The 25623-nt window shown below is 40.5% G+C and overlaps 1 protein-coding gene across 13 annotated transcripts in view; it reads left to right on the top strand.

Annotated features, from left to right (window-relative positions):
* Positions 1-25623, top strand: part of celf6 (CUGBP Elav-like family member 6) — a 148379-nt gene that overhangs the window by 2774 nt on the left and 119982 nt on the right. For all 13 annotated transcript variants that reach the window (XR_012598074.1, XM_074665852.1, XM_074665850.1 and 10 more), the window contains exon 2: positions 7147-7229. Coding sequence is in view for 12 of the 13 variants with exons in the window: in XM_074665852.1 (XP_074521953.1) it covers positions 7147-7229 (83 nt within the window). In the remaining variant the exon portion in view is untranslated. The remainder of the gene's footprint in view (positions 1-7146; positions 7230-25623) is intronic.

The following is a 25623-nucleotide window of genomic DNA, read 5'->3' as shown; positions in this document are numbered from 1 at the left end:
GACTTAAACATCATAGAACATGTTTCTGAAACAAATTTATAAAGGAGCCAAGTTGCTCAAACATCTGTTTGCATACTTTTATTTTACTTATGGTAAGCTTATGGTACATTAATAATACAAATCTATTCAAAATGTGTTAAATTTCCCACCAATCTTAAAACCAACAGTGCTTTAAATTTTTATTCTTAAGTTTAACCAAAGTATGGACTTGTATTGTAAAGCTATATTTGCTGCACTTCTCAGTTGCATTAAGGCACAACACTCGTACTTTATTGAGTATTCAAGTTTCCAGAATATCAAAGGCTCTTAACTGCTTCAGCTTTCTGTAATATCAATTAAATAAATTACTTAATATGCTTATCATAATTTCACATTAACAAATTATGATTTCTTCTTTTCAACAGGATTTCTTGTGGTGACAAGGGAAATTATCTTCTATTATGAGTCTTTTAAAATCTTACAAAAGCACATTGTTTCTGGCCTTCATATTCACTGTATTACCATTTTTGTTTCTGCTGCAATGGGTATCTGTTGTTGGCAGATTAACTCCAAAACCAACCACTGTTTCTTCCATACCCAGCTGAAAGCAACCAATGGAGAAAATTGGACGACAACCAGTTGCTAGATTAACCAGTTCTAGATTTGCTGTAATCAAACATAGGACTTTAGGGGTGAGACAATGGACTGACTTACAGTTTTTCAAATTGTTAAAAGGGTAATAATAAATAAATGTTTGCCACCATGCATGCCAGATTTGGGGGCGCATCCAGAGAAAGAGCCAGGGGTGGCAACAGCCCACATTGAAGTCCTATTGGCCACCTCAAATGGCACCTTTAAAATCCTAAACTGTTTTTAGCTATTTCCCTCGCGAGAGTGAGACATATGTTAAAACCAACCAATAGAGCTGTGTTATTAAAGGCTAATAGTGGCGTAAAGATAGAGCTTTATCTGTACTTAAGATAGTTGAGAAATACTTAAAATACTTATTCCAAAAGATAGCTGCATAGAAGAGAAAACATACAGATGAAACATTACTGTATTTTAGATGTGTTTAAAATTGATCTTGTTGGAGCCGTACGGAATTAATTTTGGTAAATTTTTATTCTTTGGCTCTCTTTGAAACTATTTGATAAATAAACACACACACACACACACACACACACACACACACACACACACACACACACACACACACACACACACACATACGCACAAATATATATACACATACTCAAAAATAAAACACGTTTGATGATTTTATGTTTATATAATGCACATCTTTGGCACATATTTAATGTTACCCCTGCAAAAGTCAGTGCCCCAGTTAGGCCATGCACAACAATTAGATTAGGCTTGGACATGCTTCTGCTTACAGGGTGGGCCAAAGTGTCTGTGTTGCACTCACTATTTCAAAGCAGGTTTATATCAGTTTTCTATAGTGCCCAGCCAGCTAGTAGGGAACCACACTGGACAAATGGTACGCAACACATGCCTTCTGTTTGAGAGCATTACTATAAGTAAAGCCTATTTTTATGGTTGACAGTGTTACGCTACTTTGACACTGTCACATGTGAGGCATGGACATTTTAACGTCTCTGAGTTTGTCACATTACTGTACCACATAAGGGTAAGTTCAGATGTTTCTGTGTTAATCTCAGACTAAATTTTAACATGTAGTAATCACTCCACTAATAGTTAAAGATCGTCAAACATTCAGACTTCTCTACATCTAACAGTCCATTAAAAAGTTGAACTGTAATCTGATGTTGTACTGCCTCGATGGATGGGGTTAATCTACACAGACAAGTGCTGTGTGCTGAACTGTGTAACTGTCATCAACTATGCTGCAGCACAGACCTTAAGTCTTGTCCGCAAGCTCTGTACATTCCAAAGTTTTGCAATAATCTCTTCCCTACAGTATATGTGGTTTGGAAAGTAGTTTGTGTTCTGTTTTGTACTCACAAATGCAATAGCCAATGGATCGTGGTTAGCTATTATGGAAATGGCCCAGGAGGCTCCAAATGTTGTAACACTGTCTCTAATTCAACCCACAGTTATATCCTAAACAGGCACACAAACATTTTTTACAACAGAGCAACAGAAGCGAAGGGGAGGATATAATCAGTTTGGCTCCATAATCCCTAAAAACATAAAGTTCATAAAGATTTAATGCAGTGCCGTAAATTGAGTTTGACTACTACTTTCAAATCCCTCTTTGAGCCGGGTTTGTGGTTGAGAAAGATTTGATTTGTTTCGGATGGATGATGTATACCGCTGTTGGCATCAGTTAGTAAACCGTGCCTAATGGATGATTTGCAGCACTACCTTTTTTCACAGCTCGAGTCCTGTGACACAGAATTGCACCATAATTATGGATTTAAGGGCAGATCAAAATATGTCATATTTGCTCATGACTAATTCATGTGGATTGTGCTGCAGCAGTTTGAACAGATGTTTTGTGCTTTGTGGATTCTTACTCTGGACATTTAGGGTTCCTTCAGGGACTTGTCTGAATATTTTGGGAGTTTATTTATTTATTGCTGCTAAAAAGTGATCTGTATTCAGAAGGCTTTTCCCATCACATTATTTGAAGAGATGATTATATCTTACCCTGTAGTTGTCATACACCGTTTCCTCTAAGGCTGGTTTGATAGTTTGTGTGTTGTCGGGGAGCCTTACGCAGCGCGTGGGATGACTTGACACTATTGGCGGTGTGTGTTGTGCAGCCAGGTCGTGCTGTTTAACATCCATCATTTTGCTGAGCAGTACATTATCATAATACTTAGTGTCAGTGCCAGAGCGCATGCATTGTTCAGACATGCTGAATGTTAGTGGGGGGCAAATCTTTTGCTTGAGTAGTGTTATCTATCAATCCGTCTCTGATGCTGAGAGGAGGGACTCTGAGCTGCAGCACACAGCCAGGAGGAAGTGATACAAAGAGATGTTAAATATCCTCATCCATTCTGCTCTCCTTGGTAGGTCCATGCAGTGGCACTTGCTATAAATAGCTGGCCAAACTGACACACAAAAACCATTAAGGCAGTAAAAGAAACTCAAAAGTTAACCACAAAAGGTTGCATATATCTCATTATAAAATTTGTTTTAAGATGTAGATTAAATCATTGATGATCCAAATGTTTCTATTACTGAGGAGATTTTCTGATTTTCTATGGAGTTGTGAGACACTTTTCGTTGTAGTCATGAAGAGGTAAGGATCCATATTTGTACTTGTCTACAAATTGAGTGATGTAGCAGTGAGTGGCAGTTTCTTCGAGTTGAGTGACAGGTGTAGCTTAAGTCTACAGATGACCTCTTTGATCATTAGAAAGGGGATTGCATGTGAACCAGACAGCTAACCGCTCCTCCCTGAATCTAGATGAACACATGGAGATGCAGTGCAGGTAATGTTGTGGTTCACACAGAAATAGAAAGTGTCAGATGACACATCACTTGGTATTTGTCTCAGTACCCATGAGAGGGTCAGGGTCATACTCAGCAGCATCCAGTTTTTTTTTTGCATATTTTCTTCCTCTCTTTTTTTGTGCCTGGATGCTTTTTCTTTTTTTTTCATAAATTAATTTGCAGTCTTCTCCCACTTTAATGAACATTCGAGGATCAGACGTGTGAAGAGACGAAGGAGAGCAAATTGCTCATGATTCATGTATTCCCTACTAATGAATTGAAATTTTATACAAATTTGTTCTGGAGTTATTTCAATTACAGGTATCTGAAGCCTTAAAAAAAGAGTAATTTAGTCTTAATGCCTGGATGCATGCAATTGTGAGCACATGCTAATTTCCATTTAAAAACAAACTGTTGGAGGAAGCATTACATGGGGGAAAGTTCTTTAAGTAATTACCCTGAACGTGTTTAGCAAACGCAAAAACACATTTAGCATTTCTTATATTCTCTTTGAAGTAGTTTGCAGGGTCTACTTTTTCACTGGCCTCGAATATAATTTGTTGAACTTCTGTCCCTCCTTGAAATTATAGTGTGGTAAATTGTCTTTGATTACCAAAGTATTATTTTCACCCCTCTTAACCTGCTCATCACAGAAATACCCGGTTCTTCTGTTGAACTAACGCTTGAGCTTACCCTTTATTTAAGACGTACTTTCCTTTTCCTACCTCTCTTCTTTACATTTAACACATGCAACATATTCTTTAGTTTATATTCAATGGATTGGAGTTTGATTCAAGGTAGAAAGATGAAATAGTAAATGAGACTTTTAGGTGCAGTGATCACTGTACATTTCAAGCAACAAGGAAATTTAATAATTAAGAGCAACACTCAGACCGGCATTCTTCAAAGTTTGTACGATCAATAAAACTTACTTTACATTATTAACGCTAAAGATTCAAATGACTGCAAAGACTTAGAAATAATGTTTTTAAATCATCATCATAGAAACTATGTTGTCCTTTGCTTGTGTTTCTTTTTGCTAATGCTGTGCAGTCAGTCCAAATCAGATGAGCAGCTTTATTTCACATCACATCCAAATCTATAACTATGAATTATGTCAATGAGTCATCTAAGATGTTTCCTCCCGTACTCTTCGTGTTCTCAGAGCTAAACTTTGCTCTGCACAACTGGCTTGATCATTCCCTCATCCCTTTGGGCATAAGATGTCCCCTGATGAGCAAGCTCTATTGCAGGAAATGTGCTAAAAGTCCTTTCAGTGTTCCACAACTATATAACCTGACCTGAATATAAAAAGCTATTTTCTACAAAAGCTTCTATTTAACAAATCAATTCAAGCTCATTGTCATAGCCAGGTGTCATTTTTTTTTGTAAAGCAACCTATCAAATCTGCCTTGGGATTTTTTTCCTATCTTACTTTAAATTCTGTTTCTTTTTCTTTAACTTTGCTTCCAGAAAATGATTATGTAATCCAACCACAGTGTAGAAAAAAAAATCAATGATAAAGAACTAATCTGAGCTGAAGTTTACAGTTTTAGTCAGTTTTATGTCACTGAACAGCTTTTGGGGATGCACTAATGCTTAATGTTATCGAGGAGGAACTTTACAGAAGGATTCTGGTTCATTCGTTTCCACATACACAGTTTGATGTTAAGAGTATAGTCATAAAAATAAACCACCGATGACCCAAATTCTACTTGAGCACAGCACATTACTTGATTTCTTTCTGTAAATGAAACTAAAAGTATTTTATTTTTGAAAAGAATACTTTAGAGAAAACTGAATTATTATGAAAAGATGTCACCTTTAAGGGTGAGTGCACCCATGGTGTGTTCATGAAGGAAGGTTTGTGTAGTTTCTGATTCATCAGAGGACATAAGAGTCAAGTGATGCATAAAAACAGCCTGGTTTGTACTTGGGACATTTTTAAAGTCACAGTACAAGTTCATCACATGATCAGATCTTATGTTTCTGTGCAGCTATTTAAACAACAAAAAGATGATAGGACAGTGGCAATAAAGAGTCAAGAAAAGCCTACAATTCCCACAAGCCTCTGGTGGTACATGTCCCCTGGGAGGCCTCCACTCCTGTCCCACAGTTTTGTAATGTCACAAAGGATGAAGAGTGTTTCCCTAGGCTCCCAAACTTTCCTGCTTTGCTGTGCGGCATGTGTTTCATCAGTGTCGTTTAGCAGATTTTTCCTCTCGAGTAACCGCCTAGTTGTGGAGGTGGGTGAAGGTTGTCGTGAAAGGGAGCTCTCTTGGCCCAGCGCCAGAGTGCGTTACTGGGTTTTGGGGGCTGATGGGTGCTACGCGCCGCATGCCGGGTATCATCTGTATGTGTGAGTATGTGAGTGTGCGTGTGTGAGTGTGCTCGTTTCTCTTCTCCCGTGGGAATACTTGGCAGCAGGTGTGACATGTAGTAATGGGAAATTATGCTGCACAGTGCAAAACCTCTTCTGAACGGGGTCACCCACTGTCAGCTCTGCCAAGTGCGTAACAGAGCAACCACTCGCCCTTTAATGAAAGCTGTCACATTAACATTAGGGACTTATTTATTCATGCATATTCATTCTCTGTTCATGATTTTTCAACTTAAAGAAAAGTGTTCAGAAATTAAAAAGGGCTCAGTTTCAGCTCATCACCAGAGGATTTTGATTACTTGGCAGCTAAACAAAACGCACAGTGTTTGACTTTCTGAGTCCTGTGCCAAGTTGAATAAGTATGGAAATGATCATGTATTCAAAAGCAATGTGCATGTGTTTGCAGCTAAAAAGAAAAAAACACTTATTTCTAGTCAATGAAGTATTTTCCATCAACACCTAATCAGCCCATTTTAACATGACAGAATAAGAAGACAACAAAAACAGCATAGTAAACAAACAATGCTGCAAATGTATTCATAAGCAGTGAATCTTATCTGAAGGGGCTGTCACATTTAGAAAAAAAAAAAAAGGCATCAAACTTGAATTTTATTCCCAACCAGCTTGCTATTTTCTCTGAGGGTACAGAGCTATTAAGTTCAGAGAGCCACATTCCAATTGTCAGCAGAGAATATGTATTCCATTTTAATATAATACATGTTTTTGGCAATAGCTTGTAAAACTTCAGTAAGTCTTATATTATGGTCTGCGTAGAGTGGAATTACCTCGGTGAAATCACAAATCTCCGGGTCCATTTGGAAGGTTACATTGTGTTTTTCTTTCTGTAGCCGTCTGAAGGAGAGCTTAATTTCTAAACAAACATCTATGGAGAGATGTTAGGCTTACTTTGCCTTTAGAATGGATTATCATGGCAGGGCATTATAAAAAGATCTGTGTTTGAGTGTTCACAGTCTAAATGGGCTTACATTAAAATGATGGAGAGGGCTAAAGTTTCTGTCTTTTAAAATCTGCTGTGTGGTTTGTGCCCCTACTATTTACAAGCACATGTTAGACATTGTATGTGATAGGTAATAAATTCTGAAACCCCTAGACAGTAATAACGTCAGAGATATGACTTTATACTTTTTAAATTTCATGTTTTGCAGTATGTCTTAAAATCCTAGAGCTTCCATGGGATTGTAAAAAACACAACATACTGTGAATACTGTTTCTTTTATTGTAGCCACACATTTTCTGTCACTGCAACAGTTTTTCTTCCTTTTATAATAAATGATAGAATATAGTTGTGTCGTCATGGTCTGGTTGTATAATACTGTCTTTATTTTATCTCCCTGATACTTTAGGATGTGCCTTTCTAACATACTGTGCCAGAGAGTCAGCACTGAAGGCCCAGAGCGCCCTCCATGAACAGAAGACTCTGCCAGGGGTAAGTGCCCCCGATCTGCCCTCTGTCATAGGCTGAAGCCCCTGCGGCAACCGGCCTGGCACAAGAACCAACATTATTATAGGAATTATATCATACATGCACATGCTGAGACACATGGGGATACATTGTACATTAACACACATGCACGCACGCACGCACACACACACACACACACACACTTACACACAAACATGCACACACGCGCGCTCAGACACACTGAAGTACACTCAAGCACATATAGATATGGAAACAGATGGATCAAGTCACTCACCCGCTTTCTCAGACTGCTCTCCCAGACACGTTTTCTGGCTCACACATATACTCACGCACACTCTTCCTCGCTCATTCCACACACACACACACACACACACACACACACACACACACACACACACACACACACACACACACACACACACACACACACACACACACACACACACACACACACACACACACACACACACACGCAAGTAAGCTGACATACTAAGCGAGTGCGAGTGGCCTATCTCACCTTGCAGTGTCTTATTACACTAATCACCCCGGCGGAGATATTTGATAAGCGCTCCTTCATAACAGCCCGTGCCGTCCTTCCCCTGTCCTCTCACAATATGGCTGCTGCAGACACTAATTGCCTTGAGGAATCTCGCTCTCATTATCACATATAATCAAACAGTAAGTATAAACAATCATTTTTACCATGTATATCACCATCTGGTGTTTTTGTTTTAATTTTCTCCCCTGATTTTTTTTCCCCCTACCATCTTGTATCGCTTGCCTTTGGCGTACGGGTAACTTTTTCAATTAAAATAATGGCCTCTTCAAACAACACAGGTAAAATGTAGCCAGCAGTGGGCTCTTAAGCCCACCCAGGAGGAGACCCTCAATCTGGGATGAGTGTGAGCTTGTGGTGTCTATCTGCTCTTGATGTGAGCGAAGGGGATTTGATTCTCACATCAGGGGAATTATCAAGGTGTGATTGAATTATGCCCGCGGGTCCCTAAGACGGAGAAGCTATTCTACTGCCCATGCTCCCCATTCCCCTTTTAAACCCTTTCTTTTTGCTGTTTACCAGCTCACCCTCCTTTGTAGGGTATTTTATCAGTGCCACAGGATATTTATTGAAATCGCCTGAGCAGGGGCGTGTCCAGAGTTGGCCTCAGGGGGGCATGGGCCTCATATTAAACATGACTGGCCACCCCAAATGCCAACTCTGAATCCTAAACTTCAGCTAGCTCCCCACAGTGAAGGGACTCAATTTAACCCTTTAAGCCCTTGCGTTTTTATGGGTCTCTGCTAGAAAAATGACAAACCCAAAGTAAAAAGAGTAAATCTCGGCATCTAAAAGGTCTATTTGAATCATTCTTGTGTCATAATAAAGGGAACCCTTGTGAAATTTGTTTAGTATTGGTATTTTTGTCACTTAGCCAGAGTAATAACCCAAGTATTACTCAAATGAACAGAAAGTTTATTTGAAATAAAACTGTACTACCCTTGTCCCTCAAAGACTCCAAATTTGAGGACCTTAGGGTTTAAAGGGTTAGTTTAAATAACTGGGAAGGTTTGTAACATACAGTCGGTAACATTTTCTTCATTTCAGTGTTGCTTTTTTCTGTTAGTCTTTACTGTGACTTGAACAGATAAACTTATTTTCTGTGACTCTGATCAGTTATTTTAACATTAATTTGCAACAGCTTTAATATAAGTTGTTAGAATAGTCAGAGGAGCCTGGACAGACCCCTTGCCCCTAGAAAAAAAGGTTTCAAAGGAGCTATGAGGGACATTAAAGGGAAAGAGAAAAAAAAACAGGATAGAGAGGAAGAATGGATAGGGATTGGTCTGAAAGGAGCTAGGGGTTGTTGATAGCATTGGGGGGGCTTCATTTTGTCCCTCACTGTTGGGTTAATCAGTTGTTTGAACTCCACTGCATTTCACAGGTGCCTCGCTGAATGTTGCACACTGCAGCAAATAGCCCCCGAGAAACGAAGCCTCCCCGGCTAGTTTCCACCTCCCGCAGCTTCATAATGAGATGATTGTCATGATGGTCCTGGATGGGTGTTCCTGTCTTTATTGCCCTCGTGGAGGGACATTACTGTTTGTCTTCTATCTAGAAAGAGGTTAATGGCATGTTCTGTGGGGGTTTGGGTAAATATTTCCTCTGTACAGCTCACAGCAAGGGGTCAGTCCTGCTATCTCTGGATGAGCACAGGCTGCATACAGAAGGCTAATAAAGATGTGTTGTCTTTCTGTGTGTCTGTGTGTGTGTGTGTGTGTGTGTGTGTGTGTGTGTGTGTGTGTGTGTGTGTGTGTGTGTGTGTGTGTGTGTGTGTGTGTGTGTGTGTGTGTGTGTGTGTGTGAGAGATAAGGTTGGAAAAAGAGAAAATCAAGAAGAGTTCATGAGAGACAGACAAAGGAAAAAACAGAAAGAGGTGACATGTCTGGACAAGCCTTATTGTCACTATCGCGGGCAGATGGTTTGAGATATCCTGTGCTATAAAGCTGTCCATACTGTGGCACTGCAGACGTTATTATACAGTCCAGATGTGGCTTTAGGATTTCAAGGCGACCTCAGAGACATTCGGCATTCAGGAGATATCAAGTCTTTCCTAAGAGGTAAAGTATAAATACAAGTTCATACCTGAAACTTTAGTTTGACAAATTAAATTTGTAAGAGCATCTGCACAGCCACGCTGCTTGTGACGTTTTTCAGTATATCCTCATATCATGTTTCATTGAGAGGAAACAAAACTATTCTCAAAGGTAGGGAGCTGTGTGCATGTGTGTTATGATGAGCAATGAGATCATGTTCTACCTGATGCGTCTTTTGGCATCTGCTGAGAGCAAAGTATTTACTACTGGGTAGAGAGCAGAGGTGATGAGAGCAGCCCACTTCTTGTTTTCAGTTAAGCAGCCAGAGACAGAGACAGGTACTGCGGCTTGAGTCTGATTCATTTGGGATACATTAGGAGGCAGCAGCTTAGAATATCTTTAATCAAACATAAATTGTTTTTCTTTTCATAGTAACTATCAGTGGTGGCTGGTGGAGTTTTCTCCAGTGGGGGGCCATGAGTCCAAATTAAACACATACCAAAAAGCAAGCTTAAATGAACTATGTTACTACACCGGTGTAGATACATCAATGAAAAAAAAAAGTTATTTTTTGTACATAAATTTTGCTTTTCCTCACAGTTTACTCATGCTTTTTTTTGCTTTTTCTGAAAAGTGCTTCAGATCAGTTATACCTGTCTCAATCCAGGCTGGGTCAGATCCCGATGTTTGAAAAAGAAGCATCTTACTCATTACACACAGTTAGCCAAGCCCTGATGCTATACCAGGACCTGGAAAAATAAAAATGGGAGTATTGTCTACCTCAGTCTTTGGACTACTGGTTAACATTAATGTTGGGCTGATCGGTTCTGCGCTCTTTTACATCAAGCTTTTCTTGGTATGCCCTTCCCTCGAAGGGTGTTATCTTAAAGGGGACATATCATGCTTGTTTCTTCTTTTTGCTATGCCAGACTAGGATGCCTGTAAAGCATTTCTGCCCTCAGTACAAGTCGTTTAGTTCCTTCTTTGCCACACAATAGCGTTCTCAATATCCTCATTTTAGGCCATTCTGAAGATCTCGTTGAAACGCTCCGTTTTGAGAATGACCTCCAGTAACCTCACAACATCACAGCCCTTTGTGCTCTGATTGGTCAGTTCTATCAGAGGGGCGGAGGGGGTAGAGCCAGGGAGCGGTTTTTGCAGCATGGCAGTATTTACAAAATCACCACATTGAATGGAGCAGACCGAGCGAGTTTGCTGTTTGCCAAGACTTCACCGTAAGGCAGTGATAGCACTAATAAAATGGCAGAGTGTAGGATACGTCCTTTTTGTATTGGACCCCGAGTCAGACCCGGATGGTTCTGCAGCTCAGGAGGAAGAAAATCGGCCTTGACACAGATTATCTCAGGACGCTTCAGTGTGGTGAGTCAAACCGGTACTGTAACATGTATAGTTCATACATTTATACTCGGCTTTTGGTGGGTGTATCCCTCGGTGGTGGTTGTATGACTAACTGACTTCACAGAGGAGGAGCTGCTTTATCAGATTACTCCAATAAAAAGAAAGGTACCTTGTGTTGTCACGACGGTCAAAATCTCGCGGCCAACTGGCAATGACCTATATCAAATCTCATTCTAGGATATCAGAAAAAATACAATATCTCATTTTTTGAAAATTCAGGGGGTGTAAGGTCTTGTTTTCAAATGTATTATACTATATGTAAGTATTAAATCAGGGATCAGCATGATATGTCCCCTTTAAGCAATTTAACTGAATTACACAACTTTTTGCAATCCAGTTCGCTTCTCTTTCTGATTGTCTCCAACTTCTGCAGCTCGACCTGTCTATCAACCACACTTTATGACAGATGGCTGTGACATGACGGGAGGGTGGTGGTATGTAAATGCAGCTCTGGTCGCATGTAGATTGTGCCCAAACTTGGCCCTTTCTCTTGCATTGAAGAGGAGCGTCTGTGCATGTACAACTTTTAACGAGAGTCTATGGGCAAAGATTTTTGTGCCCCGGAGCGGAAATACGTCACCAATCAGACAACACAGACAAACGAAACAACTTTACTCATCATCTTGCTCATCTTAAAAATACAATTACACATATATTTCAGAAAAATATTTTATCATTTTATTTTTATTTTATTTATACATTTATTTTATGTCTCCAAGGTAATGTGGTGAGTGGTGGGGCAGCGCCCTAGCGCCCTCCATTGGCTAGCTGCCACTGGTATCTATGTTGGATAAACCCTTTTTTCAAGACCAGTCATGTCAGACAATGTTGTGCTAAAACACAAACTCTTTTTGCAAGATGTAACTCCTCTTATCAGTGAGGCTACCTGTATGAAAAAATGTTGATTGAAACTAGAAAATAACAAAACTAAAGGAATAAAATACTTTCCACATGAGCATTAGAGGTGTAATTTAATGAAAACTTTTTGTACTGTAGAAATTAAACTTGTCTTCTCTTCTTGAGCGAGGCCCTGAGCATCCAAATGCCCGCACATGATCTCAGCCAGAATGTTGTTTTTCATCCTGTGTCCTTCATGTAATACTTCCATTGTAACAAAGCATATTTGTCTCACTTTCCCTGCACAGTGTCGATATTTCCACATTAACACCCTGTGAGCATTCCACAAAAGGAGCAGACTTTAGGCTTAACACTGAGCCGGGGAGGAGGCAGAGAGTTTTGCGTGTGTGGTCTCAGCAGGAAGCCACGACTCTTACATCATCTCCAGATTGGCTGTGAATCTTAAACTTTCCATAATTCACATTCCTTTTTATTCGCTCAGTCTCCTCCTGTGTGTGTGCAGCATTTGAGTTGCCACCAGGGACTCAGGCTCTGTCTGTTGTGGCTGGAGCGAGCTTTGTTTACATAGTTTGATTAATTGCATGTAAAGAGCGTAATGAGCTCTTGATGTCCTGTGCATTCGATCCTGCTGCTACAGTTTGTACTGTAAATGTAATCAGAGATCCAGCCTCTCGCCCTTGGTGAGCATTGAGGTGCTGTCTGAGTGCACATTCAGCATATTCTCTGATGTAGGGCAGCGTGGAGCTGCATGGGGACAGGTTAGGTCATGCCCGTGAATGATTTCTCTCTAGATCTGATTAATTCCTGGGACATTATCACAGACCAGGGCCAAATATTAGTTAGTGAACAATTCATTAGTATTCACTCTAAGATGATTTCTGTAGTTAAAGGTAAGTTGTTGATTGCAGGGAAAAGTTGCGATACATTTAAAAGAAGATGCATTTTTGGCATTATTTGAAACATTCTGCAGCGGGAAAGCTGAACCTTTCAAATAAATCCTGCTTCCTCTCTCCTTTCAGTGCTATGTCTCCTCTCAGTCCAATTAACTCTTGGTGTTCACATGTAACAAGCATGCTAATTGGGTGCTACTGAAGCCCGAAAGCCAATTAAAAAATTCTAGGCAAAGAGATCCAGCTTCTCTTTGTCTCTCATTCACTTGTGCTCTTTTCTTCTTCTTCCTGCCCTCCCCCTATTCCACTCCCTTTACAAACAATACCTTTCACCTTCCACTTTCATTGCAACATTTCTTCTTCCTCACTTTCTCTGTGGAACATGCTGGGTGCAGGGTGGCACCCCAACCTCATTCTTATCATTTACGTGGAGGTTTCTGTGAAGGGAACCACATTTCTGGGTTTCTGAGTGAGAGTACCTGCAGCACCTGACCCCGTGTATTGATGACGAGGCAGCCAAGTGCAACAGTGAAGACGAGAGGAGAGGAAAAAAAAAATTTAACAATTTTGCTTTCTGAAGTGTTTCACTTCAAATTTGAAAAGGTGAGCTTGAAGGTTTTAGTTTCCACCAAAGTGAGTGACAAAACCGTCTGGGGTTTCTCACACATTTTTCTTCTTCTTCTTCTTCTTTGGTGCATGAAAAGTGCAGAAAATTGACTTGGGTGTGTGTCACACAAAAATGGGTCAGGGGGAAGATTGTGCAATACCAGTATCATGTGTCACTAAGCACACTGCCATGGACCAGTGCATCCTTGTGCTTGACTCGCTTTCTCCCAGCATCACACCACAGATGCAACCACCGTAGATCTGCCATATGTCTTCGTCTGTGTCTCAGTGCATGCAAAGAATAAGCAACAAGCATTTTCCCTTTGTCATTTTTACAAGCCCAAGAGAGCATGTGAGCGTGAATGTTTCTTTCATGAAGCAGACTTGAGTTTATAGAAAAGCAACTCAACAATAATTAGCTTAAGACACTTCCACGTGACATTTTTGGCGACATGCTTTAAAAAACGTCACTGGTAGATGCTTAAGTTAAGAGGGCTTTGGTTGTTGTTTTTTCAGTGAAGAGTTGTGTTTGTATGATGCAGCATTAGGCTATCTCATCCAGCAGTTTCTCCTCCTGGACAGACATGCCACATTTTCAACTAATTACTCGGGCCACACAGGGCCTTTAACCATTCTTTTAAGGGACAAATTGCATTCTGTTCCTGATCAATTTGTCCTCTGTGCCAGATTTGTCAACCTCCAGTGCCCCTCAGCGGTTGCCATTATGAAACAAAAAAAAAGGCCTGGGCACTGGACGTGAGACCTCTGCAAAGGCTCCCCCTGCTCTCCTCATCATCAATTACGTCTATATCGTTTCCTTTCTGCTGCCCGCTATAGAAAAGAAATTAAAAAGGGCCATTGTTTTTCTAATCCCCCTGGGATGAAAGCATTTACTACGCTGCTGCACCATGCACGGCCATCCTGCCGATTAGGGAGTGAATGGAATCACAATCGAGGGATGCACTCGGCATTGTCTCCTATTATGTGGCTGGTGGCCCTGAATATTGTGCAAAAATTAATTTCGTTCCATCTGATGGGATTTTCAACCTTGGAGAGTGGGAAATGTTAATCCTAGCAGGCAGGCGGGTCGACAGCGTGGAATGCCAGGCTCTTTTTTAGTGGCATCAGTGTGTGGACAGGGTGCAAACATAGTGGACTGTGAGAGAGCCTTTAACCAGCCCATAAAGATGGCAGGCCAGAGGCGCTGGACAAACGAGCTGGAGAGATAGTGCTTTTTAAAGGCTGCAGGGCAGGACAGTCTGGGTGTTCGGAGGATGGCGACTACCAGATCCATTTGTCCTCTGGAGTTTGAACATATACTGCAATACAGTAAAACAGGCTGGTGTCCAGGCCTTTCAGGTGGAAAAGTGACGCTACAAAAGCAAGTTTGAACTCTTCCACTTAGTGTAGAAAGTCATTTCTCTCTTGCAAAACTTGCTCATTCAATTAGTTCACCCAAAGTCAAAATCCTTACAAATGGCCAGACTGAAGTTTACGCCTAATGGGCGATCTAAGTTTTTTTTAAATTTATTTTATTTATTTAAAGATATCCCCTTGAGATGTGCAATCCCTTTTTCAAGGGGGTCCTGAAGACATATATACAGTCTTTGATAATACAAAATCATAATAAAGGTAAATCCTGAACATTATCAAAGATACTTAAACACAAAGACACAAACACCACACACACACAATCATTAACACTTAAAGTTTCCTGAAGCCATAGGCACCCATCAACCTGACAGTATTACGCAATATATACGTGTTACGTATATATTCATACATTCTATACAGTACATTCATAGTGTTACTAACATCGTGACACAAGGCACAACATAGACTAGCACAAACAAGAGGAGAGTCCAGACAGACTGAGTCCAATGGAGAAAGAAAATGAAAAACAAGAGCAGGACGTTTGTCAATGAGGAAGTAGAGATTATCTAGATATGAAGAGATGTGATGGATCTGATTGGTTTATCGAGGCAGGTTATTCCAGTCTGATAAAGCTTTAAACTGAAAGTATCAAGAGCTGACATTTCTGTTTTTTGTCTCATAGACAGAAACATTCACAGTCATAGTAACCCATGTAAGCAAATGAAAACTGTTACTTTAACACCCAAGGAAAGCAGACACATTTATACTACTGATGATCATCTAAGAGACACTTTCCAATCACTGATCCCTAGATGCTCTTTGACTGCTTAGTTTTGAGCAACTCTTGGTGATCCACAGCTGGATATTTCTTATAAAAAAGTGTTAATGATTAGTATGAAGAATATACGAAGTCCTCCATTAAAAGGAACAGTAACAAATATCCTTAAAAAAAAGTGCAGCTTTTTAAACTCTAACTGAAAGATTCACTTGTTAAACCCTTAGTACCTGAATTGATTTACAATATAAAAACAGATTGCTTTTATGTGTTTTTGCATTCTTTCTGATGTTAAATTAAGTGGAGATTGTAAATTTAAGTATAGTATAGTTGAGTATAACAATAGTTATAACTAAATTATATAGACACGAGAAGTTTATCCCCTGACCAATATAATGTGACATAGTGGATCTAACACGATCTTTGGTATGTGTAGAGTATGAATCAATAGGTAATAATGAGATACAAAGGTCATTTCAACTGCATCAGCACCTGACAGAGTATGTCACAAATTTGCAACAAGAGACATCAAGGGGTTAACAAATTTGCAAAACAGAGAAAAGACATGAGTCCAGCATCAGACATAAGTTTTTCTTGGTTGTGGTTAATTGGGTGACTCTTTTTCAAGTCAGAACAGACTAAATCACAATTTTTTTTTTATTTTTGTTTTGCTCACAAAATCATCTTTGTTGTTTATTTATTTATTTTTTAATGTGTTATTTGAATGAAGTAAACGATGGGGCTTTGATCATGATTCATCACTGAATTTCACCGTTTAAAAGCATCTGATCACAAAAAACAGTTTCCAAGTACTTCTAAATAATGTGAAAATGCTGCATTGCTATACCTTTGTATTCTGAAACCATCATTTGGACAGTGGAGTGGCAGCAGTAGGAAGCAGGAAAACAATGCTGTGCCTTAGTAACAGTGTAATGAAAGGGACAAAAGAGTATGCAATTAAAAAATAGTCTAGTACAAAAATGGTAATCAAGGTTTTTGTCAGAAGTATTACTTTTTTTTAGGACAAACTGTCTAAAATGGGGCAAATATGTGTGTTGACAACCAAAAGACAAGTAGTAATATATTTTTCTCAGCTGATAGTTTTAGTTTTTGATCCAGTGAAAACCTTTTTTTAGAATAAGATGGCCTGTTTACCAAAACACTGAAAGACACAGCACAGGTTTTTATTTTGGAAGGATAAGCCTGAGCCTCACTGGACTAGTTTTATTTTAATATGTGCTGAAGCTTGTATGCTGAGCGCTTTCTTCACACCCTTCCTCCAAGCCAACACATTCACTATCTTCCCCTGGCTGACAGGTGGAGTCGGACTCCGCCGTGCATGCTATCCCCTGCTAATTTATCCACTTCTTTAGCTGTAATGAGGCAGAACTGGTAAATGTGGGGACAGCATTGTTAACATTGCTGCTTCACTGGGGAAGAGGAGAAGGCTGACAAATAGAAGAAGGGGGATGGAAATGAGGCCTGGGTGCTGTCATACCTCCAGGAAGGATGCTTTTAGTCTTTTTCTCGGGCTGGATCGCTGTCTCGTAGTTACACCCTGGAAGATGACATTTCCAAAACCAATTAAACATCAAAGTTTGTGTTGCATCAAGATAAGGCTGTATGGAAATAACAACTAAAAAGGGAAAGCTAAAAATTAATGTGAGGCAAGATTTTTACCTCAAAATCATCAAAAAGACTGTTCGATTCTGCTAATTAACTTCCCTTTCCGTTCAATTTGAGAAGATCAATTTGAAGAGATCAAGGTGTGAATCTGACTTTAAAGTTGTGCAGTGAAGGGTGTTTCTATCTCATCTCAAAGAAAGTGATTTCTGAGAAGAAATAGATGTTGACATCCCAAAACAAGTTTGTAACAGCAAAGGTGTTATCTTTCCCAAGACAGCTGAAAGAAGAGTGAACATTTTTGTCATTTTTTCCCCTAGTTTTTCCCTTCTCTTTTCTTTTACTTTGTTTCCTTTCTTTGCTAGCCTTCCTGTCAGGAAATCCACAACACACTCTGGCAATCACTGCAGGCTTCCAGGCAATCTGCACCTATTTGTTCAAAGGGAAAACAAGAGGTAAAGAAAACATTACCATGCTGAGTTCAGCAAATCACTCTGAGTTGTCAAACACTGTATTTAATCACACATAGACTTGTGGAAATCTTGAGCTTATCTGACAGTAATCTTCATCCATAGGTGACATGAGCACAAAAAGGACCTTGTAGGCACCTCTTTATTTGGAAAATATGTCACTGGATGTCTAGCCTTTTTTGGGAGAGAACATTAAAAAAAGGAGAGGGGTGAAACAGAGAGCCAGAGAAGAAGGAAAGAAAATAAAAAAAGAGGAAATAGATAAACTGATGAGTCATCATGAGAAAGAGAGGGAGAGAGGAAGAGTGAGGGTGAGGAGGAGAGAAGATGCATTCTTGCATAATTACCAGCCGAGCATCACCAGGACAAACTCCTCCATCAGCGTGTCCAAAGGATTAACTACGCCACGCTCCTCTTATCTCCCCCATTTCGTTTAAGAAAGAAAATGACCTTGCGCTTGTTTACATGCTGATTAAAGACAGGAGGGAGAGAAGGAGACAGCGAGAAAGTCAAACTGTAATCACAAGAGTTTGTTAAGTGAAGTATTTTGGGTGGTGTGCTCTCTGCAGATACACGAGGCTTCAGCCTGACTGTGTCACAGTGGCAACACACACAAAAAAAAAAAGAAAAGAAAAGGGAAAAACAACCACCTGATGTAGCTGCTAACGAGCAAAGAGTGGGCTGGGACAAAAAGTGTGTTTGTGTGTGAGAGTGTGTGTTTGTTTGTAGAGATGGTATGTGATAAAAAGAAGTATGTTTGCTGTGTGGGTGGCTCCATCAGTTAGTCTGCCTGTTTTATTGCACTGGGAATAACTGCTGTTTCTGGGCTCCTATGAGTCAGTCTGTGTACTATACTATACTATACTATACTATACTATACTATACTATACTATACTATACTATACTATACTATACTATACTATACTTTGTGTTGCAGTTTCGTTTGCAAAGTAGTGATGCGCGCGCGTGTGCGTGTGTGCGTGTGTGCGTGTGTGTGTGTGTGTGTGTGTGTGTGTGTGTTTGTTTTATCATCTAGCTTTGTCATAGCTGTGCTGTTTTGTGATAGCACTGTTTCTAAACTCTGCTGTTAATACTGTGGCTAAGGAGCACAAGTGTGTGCTTATTTTGGGCGATTACCACTTATTAGTGATTGATTTTTACAACAGCATATCACAGTACTAGCATGAGAAGTGAGTTGCTTAATAAGTCACTTTTGACTTTGAGGTATTAAAGCTTGCATCAACCAATCAGAGAAGCTCATGGTCAGTGTACAGTAATCTGAGCTACAGATTGATGGTATGTACGCAGTATTTCAAGACTTTCAACAGATCCTCAGCAAAGTGCAAGTGCAAAGCTCACGGTCGTTTAAGGGCAAAATTCACTCTTTGTGATACTATTCCTCAACCAGAGCTGTGCAAAGTAAAGCTACAAAGGAGGGGTTTTGTTCTAAAAAGACTTTATTTGATTAACTCTGATGTCTGAAGTCTCATTCAAGCTTCAGCTGAACTTTGGAATGAGTTTTAGCACAGAACAAGGACTCAGGATTTCTCTCCTATCTTTTTGACTTTAGGAAGGTTTTTCTGGCTGGTGTTAACAGAGAACAAAGACTGTTTCATTCAACATTTAATCTTTAATTTATTTTTTTGTAGTAGAACAACTTGAAAATTTGAACTTATTGTTTAATTTCCAAACTAAGTACTCCTTTGAGTCGGTGTAATTCTTTTCATCTTACTTTCTTCTGCTCTTTTTTTCCATTCATTTTTTTGTCCTTAATTATATGGTCCATGTTTTTCCTCTAAAGACTGATTCACAGACTTGTTCCTTTTTGTACAAAGGTCATGCCCTTCAGCCCCTGCCCTGTTTTTGATTTTGTACCTGTCAGATAAAAAGTGAGCTAAATACCAGTCTTACACTTCTGCCTTGAATGGGCTCCAGTGACTCACACAAACAGGAAGACAAAGAATCCTTTGTTGAAAACGGATTCATATTATGGACAGAAAAACAAATTGAGACCCTGTTTTTTTCTTATTATTTTAATCCCTTTCTATGTTGTTTGTTTCACATTTCTAAAAGGTTTTTTCAACTTGAATTGTAGCGACTGGAATGAACCGTTTGCCTAATTGGAACAAGTATTGCATCAAACTTTATTCTTTTATCATCTAATACCAGGGCTTCCTGTTGATACCATCAAAAAAATATCCTGAAATCAAACACAAACTGATGCTTTACTCTTTCATGTGCAGGCAAGGCAATATTTCATTTTCAAGTTATCCAGAAGTTTTGAAGCACTACGTCTTACTAACACCAAGAAGAACTGGACTTTGTTATTGAATTTAATGAAATATTGTTACAACATACATTTGATGGCTTTAAAATTCACTGGATTTAATGGTTAACTTTTGTTACAATAGACTTTGAATTAAAAAATAATTAGTAGAGAGCTGTATTGAGTTAACATTTCTCTTACTCGGCTGATCAAATAACACAATAAGATACTTTGTATCTGTAGATATTATTCACCAGTACATCATTTTCTCATCATAGACAGGTAGATAGTGCACAAACACAAAATGGGAGAGAACAAGATGGTGATAGAGAAAATAAAAGGTGAAATAAGGGTGCACAGGCCCCGGCTAGTTTCCGTTCAGTCAGACCTGCCATCACAGAGGAAGGCTCTGACAGGGAGGTGTCAGAAATAGCACCAAGGCTAACACCTCACCTCTTGCTTATTAATGCTGTGCTCTCATAGCCACCTCTCTATCACACACACGCACACATTCTCACACAACCTCACACAACCTCACACACAGTTACACAAACAATGCAACACACAACTACAAAGTTCACACAGCTCAGTCACTTGCACACGATGCTGGTGAGCACACACCTCATCCAAACACACACACACACACACACACACACACACACACACACACACACACACACACACACACACACACACACACACACAGTACATTGTCAGATCAATATTGCATTACTGCAGTATGTTCTCTTCAGTGAGGTTACAGTGATAGGTGAGGGCTGTGGGTAAAAAGCGTCTCTGCTGTCTGTACAGTGTCCAGGCACCTGGGGCAGATCTGAGGAGACTTCACAGCTCTGACAGCCAGTTTCACCTCCTGGCTTCAGCGCTGTCGCTCCTCGCTCTCATCCAAGGCTCTGCCTTGGGCCTGTGATCATCTTCAAGACACGTGGAAGGTTTATAGGGGATGCGTGAAGATGTGTAGAGGATCTGTGTGTTATATTTTCGTGGAAAGTCTTTTAACTAAAGTTCATAACGGTACTGAAAAGCTACAGATGTCTAAACAATCTTACATGAGGCATTTTTATACAGCCGTTTGATATAAATTACAAACCTGCAGCCAATTCTTTTTCAATTTTTTTTTCTTTTCTTTTTTTTTTTTTCAATTTGATTTTTGATGGTAGGGCTCATTTTTTTTAGTAAGCTAAGGTTACTGTAGCAACTAAATACAAGGTTTAGGTTCTGTTTTGTGTATTTTCAAAAAAAAAAAAAAACTACCCAAAATTATAATTCTTGTTTACAAAACTAAGTCAAAATTTCCTAAGCTGCCTTGATTGTGTGCATGTATTTATGGATTTGCATGCATGTGTATGAATAAATACCTGTATGCATGCCTGCTGAGGTCTGTGTGTGTGTGTGTGTGTGTGTGTGTGTGTGTGTGTGTGTGTGTGTGTGTGTGTGTGTGTGTGTGTGTGTGTGTGTGTGTGTGTGCGTGTGTGTACCAAAGGGAATGGAGTCCTTGGTGCCGACTGAAGCTCCAGCTTTTCCATTTAAACTGTATCATTAAAACGGGCAGAGGAGCGAGGGAGACGGCCCCTCCACACCTCATAAAGTGTGAGTGCCATGCCAGGCGGAGTGGCATGCACCGCTGCGTTTACGGCGAGCCAAACTCACTTTTTACACACCTTGTCCCCTCTCTCTTTCTATCAAACTACTTTCATGGCTATCTGTTTATATGATATTACTCACCCTCTGCTTTCTTACTTTTTCTGCTTTGCCTCTGCTAAGTATTGACCGGTTTTTCAACTGCCCCCCTTAGATCTCCCTCTCTCTTTTTTTATGTCAAATTTCTCCAACAAGGAGCTGGAGCGTAACATTGAAAGAGTATAATCAATGGAAAAGCACCACTTAGGGAGCCCATTTGATGCATACTGTAGGGCAGAGTTGATTCAAGGGTGTGGATTGAGTCAAGCCTCATTTCGTATCCTCCCCAATTAGTCATCCAGCATGTGCCCTCTATAACCCCCTCTTCTCCAGAAGCACCGGCCAGACGGGCTCTCGTTTCGCACTAAACTATGGATGAGTTAATTTTTTTCTTTACCCTCTCAATCCTAAAGCTTTTTCTGTAAGAGGATAGAGCTGTTTCTTTTTCCCCTCCCTCTCTCCCTTACCTCCTGCTTCTCACCTTAGCTGTGTTTAGCCGAGACAGACCCCCCTCCTCTAACCTCTGCATCTCCTCTTCCACCTCCTCCATCACTCCCTCGCGCTCACACCTCTCCAACTTTTCCACCCGTCCGCCCATTTTCCCTCCACCATAAATCTCTACCCAAATCCTACTTAAACCCGCATCAGCAGCTGTCCTTAAAACTCCATTATCTACAATTACTTCAGCATTAGGGAGCCGAAGCACACCTGCCCCCACATAAAAGTGCCCTCGCCTAAAAATATTAAACCAGCCCAAAAGGGATTTGTGCTATTTTATTTTTTTCCCCTCCTTTGTTGTACCTGCAGTGCGGCTGCCCTCATGGTGAGGCTTGTGAACCAGAAATGCCAGCAGTGTGGATTAGTGCTCCTGATTAGTGGGTGGGTTAGTGACTGTGTGTGTGTGCATGGCATTTAGATCAGTGTATTTCCCAGTGTGAAGGCAGGTGGGAGGTCAGTGGCCCTGCTGGATAGGAGTTCAGTTCGACTGGAGTGTTTTCATTTGCATGGCCTTCACTGAGGCACTGTCTGCCTGCAGTTTGTTGTTCTTCGGCAGAGCAAGTGGGAGACCATACTGTACAGTTTTAATGATTTTTATTGTGAGGCCATTTTTCTTTTTTACAATATGTCAGCTGAAGTCACAGATGTGTGGAGTATATAGTGGAAGAAGACATTCAGCAAAGGCTTGTGGCAGGGAGTCAAACCAGAGACTGCTGCCATCAGGGCCGTAGACTCTGTACATGGGGCCCATGCCCAAACCCCTCTGTTAAACAGCATCCACTGTATTGTAGATTTTTTCTCAGGCTTTTTTTGTCTCTGACTAGAGATGACATGACAGTTGATAGAGCACAAAACATTGTGAGAGTGGGAATTGGGCTGCAGGCTTGATTCAAACTGAGGCCTACTGCACAAGGGCGAACCTCATGGGGCCGGTGTCCTAACCGCTGGTCTACATTGACAACCACATACTGTAAATTTTGAACCCACAGTCTCATATGGCTTTATTAATACTGGTGTGGGGATTTTTTTCAGGCCAAGTGAGACAAAGCCTCTAATCTGTATGTTTTTTAGGGAATGGGGTACATAAAAGGCTATGTTGCAGTTTGTATCGCTATTTCATGTAATGGAATGACCTGTTAGAGCGCCCAGAGAGCACTCATTTTACCTACTTTGAACACCGACACACGCCTTTTAACTCTCCCACTCTCAGTCACTCATTCACACATGTACATTGACATCTTGACTTAGCTTAAACATTGTATTAATTTAGTCAACCCCCCACTCAAATGCACAACCGGCCGCTTCATGCACACTGCTAATGTGCTAATCTCCCTGATTTCATTCAGTGGCTTGATGATGACGATACTGTGATTTGATTGGTTTGAGGCCAAAGACGGGGTGGCTTCCCTTGACACAGTCTTGGCAAATCACAGGTGAGCAGTGTCATGACCGCAGCCTCATCTAATTGGTCAGTCATTCTTGTTTTTTTCACCACGGGACGCCAACTCGGCTTGGCCTCCTTGCGGACAACAGTGTGCAATAACGTATTTTCACCACACATTAGCCACATAACATTTAGGAGGGCGCTATTTTACACATCGTAAAATGCTCAATAACTAGAGGAGAGAGATAAGGAAGAGATGACAGTGACGAAACACAGAAGTATTATCGAAACTGTTAAAAAGGAGTATTTTCATTAAATCACAGCTACAGTCAGAAAAAAAGAGAGGAAGCATGGCTTTCCTTGGCCTCCGGGAGAAAGATGATCTGAATATTAACAAATTACCAGTTAAAAGTATGAAATCTAACTGACAAGTGCGGCATACAGACGTCTGCCATCACATAAAAAATACCTAAATATTTTCCACTTTATTTTGGCTTGTCATAGCCATACAAGTACGCTTATGTCAGGACTAGTTAGGTAAATGTGAACTATTAAGGAGTAATGAGGTATTTGAAACACAAATAAGACTAAAACACTGGCTGAGATTTGAGCGTTTGCAGTGTGCAGTAATTTCAGCTGATTTACTGCTGCACTTTGCCTCTGTTCCTCTGAGTTCGAGTCTGTTCAAAATCAAACTTCACCCTTGTTTCTTTTTCTGTGACTGGGTTAGAAGAGCTGATCTGGTAATTAGTTGGTAAGGAGGCAGAATTTAATCCATTTATTCAAACATGCAAATCAAGTCATGAAAGGAAAACATTAAGCATCTTGTGGTCAAGATGTTAGAAGAATGAGATGATTTGGGGTAAATGCAAGAAAAAGAAAAAAGTGATCCTTTACTGTCTCCATTTGCATGTGAACTTGAACGTGTTTGTTAGATGTGTCTGAGATGCTGCAGGCTATGGGATGCATGGTGTGAGGACTGGTAATGGACATGTAAGGAGGCAAGTTGGTGGGGGGTGGGGGTGGGGTCGAGCAGACTCAGCTGTAGGTTGCCTGATCTGCTCTGATTGACAGTGATGGCAGATAAGGTGCTGGTGGAGAAGGGAATGTGAGCAGAGCTGCAGGCGAAGATAAGGGCCAAGATTAGCACCCTGCCACGTCACACACACATACACACACACGCACACACACACACACGCACAGAGGCAGAGTCCAGCAGAGAGTGAAAGATTGAGATGTTGACGTGGAAAGGTACTGGCTACAATGAATACAATAGGCAACCAAGAGTAAAGACTGAGCTTATTGTGTGCGTGCGTGTGTGTGTGTGTGTGTGTGTGTGTGTGTGTGTGTGTGTGTGTGTGTGTGTGTGTGTGTGTGTGTGTGTGTGTGTGTGTGATTGTTCATCAGGCCGTGTCCCAGGTAGCAAGCACACACTCTATTGAGTGGAGGCAGCCCAGTTGGGGGGGTTCAAGGAGGAGGGCAACTAATCAGCTCATAATCCAAGCGGCTGCCGTTTCCAGGGCAACGCTGCTGTACATTCATGCGTGGCAAACAGATACACTCGCTCCCTCATTCTGTCTCTTTCTCATCCCTTTCTTCTTCCTCTTTTCGTTTTCCTTCCATTTCTTTTTGCCTCTTTGGTCATTTCCCATCAGCTCAGCCCCATTTTCACCTTCCATTTGTGCCTTTTATTCTTAAAGTCTTTCCTCCCTCTGTTTTCTTCTTTCCTATTCTTCTGGATACACACACACATCTTTACCCAGCACATCAAAATAGACCCATCCATATCTTGCTCTGCCTAATTTTTTTTAGTGTTTCCCCTCCCCTGTCAGCACAACATCCATCTATTCTCCCTGTCTGTTGTTTACTCTTTCTTTCTGTCTTTTGAATTATCTATCCCCCTTCCTCCATCTTCCCTTGCCTCTGTTTTCCACTTTTTAATTT

This window comes from Halichoeres trimaculatus, unplaced genomic scaffold (genome assembly GCF_033239565.1).
Source record: "Halichoeres trimaculatus isolate MK-OKI-2021-1 unplaced genomic scaffold, fHalTri1.1 fHalTri1_scaffold_3, whole genome shotgun sequence".
Classification (NCBI taxonomy): Eukaryota; Metazoa; Chordata; class Actinopteri; order Labriformes; family Labridae; genus Halichoeres; species Halichoeres trimaculatus.
The sequence above is the reverse complement of the archived record's forward strand: the minus strand, read 5'-3'. Positions and strand labels throughout refer to the sequence as shown.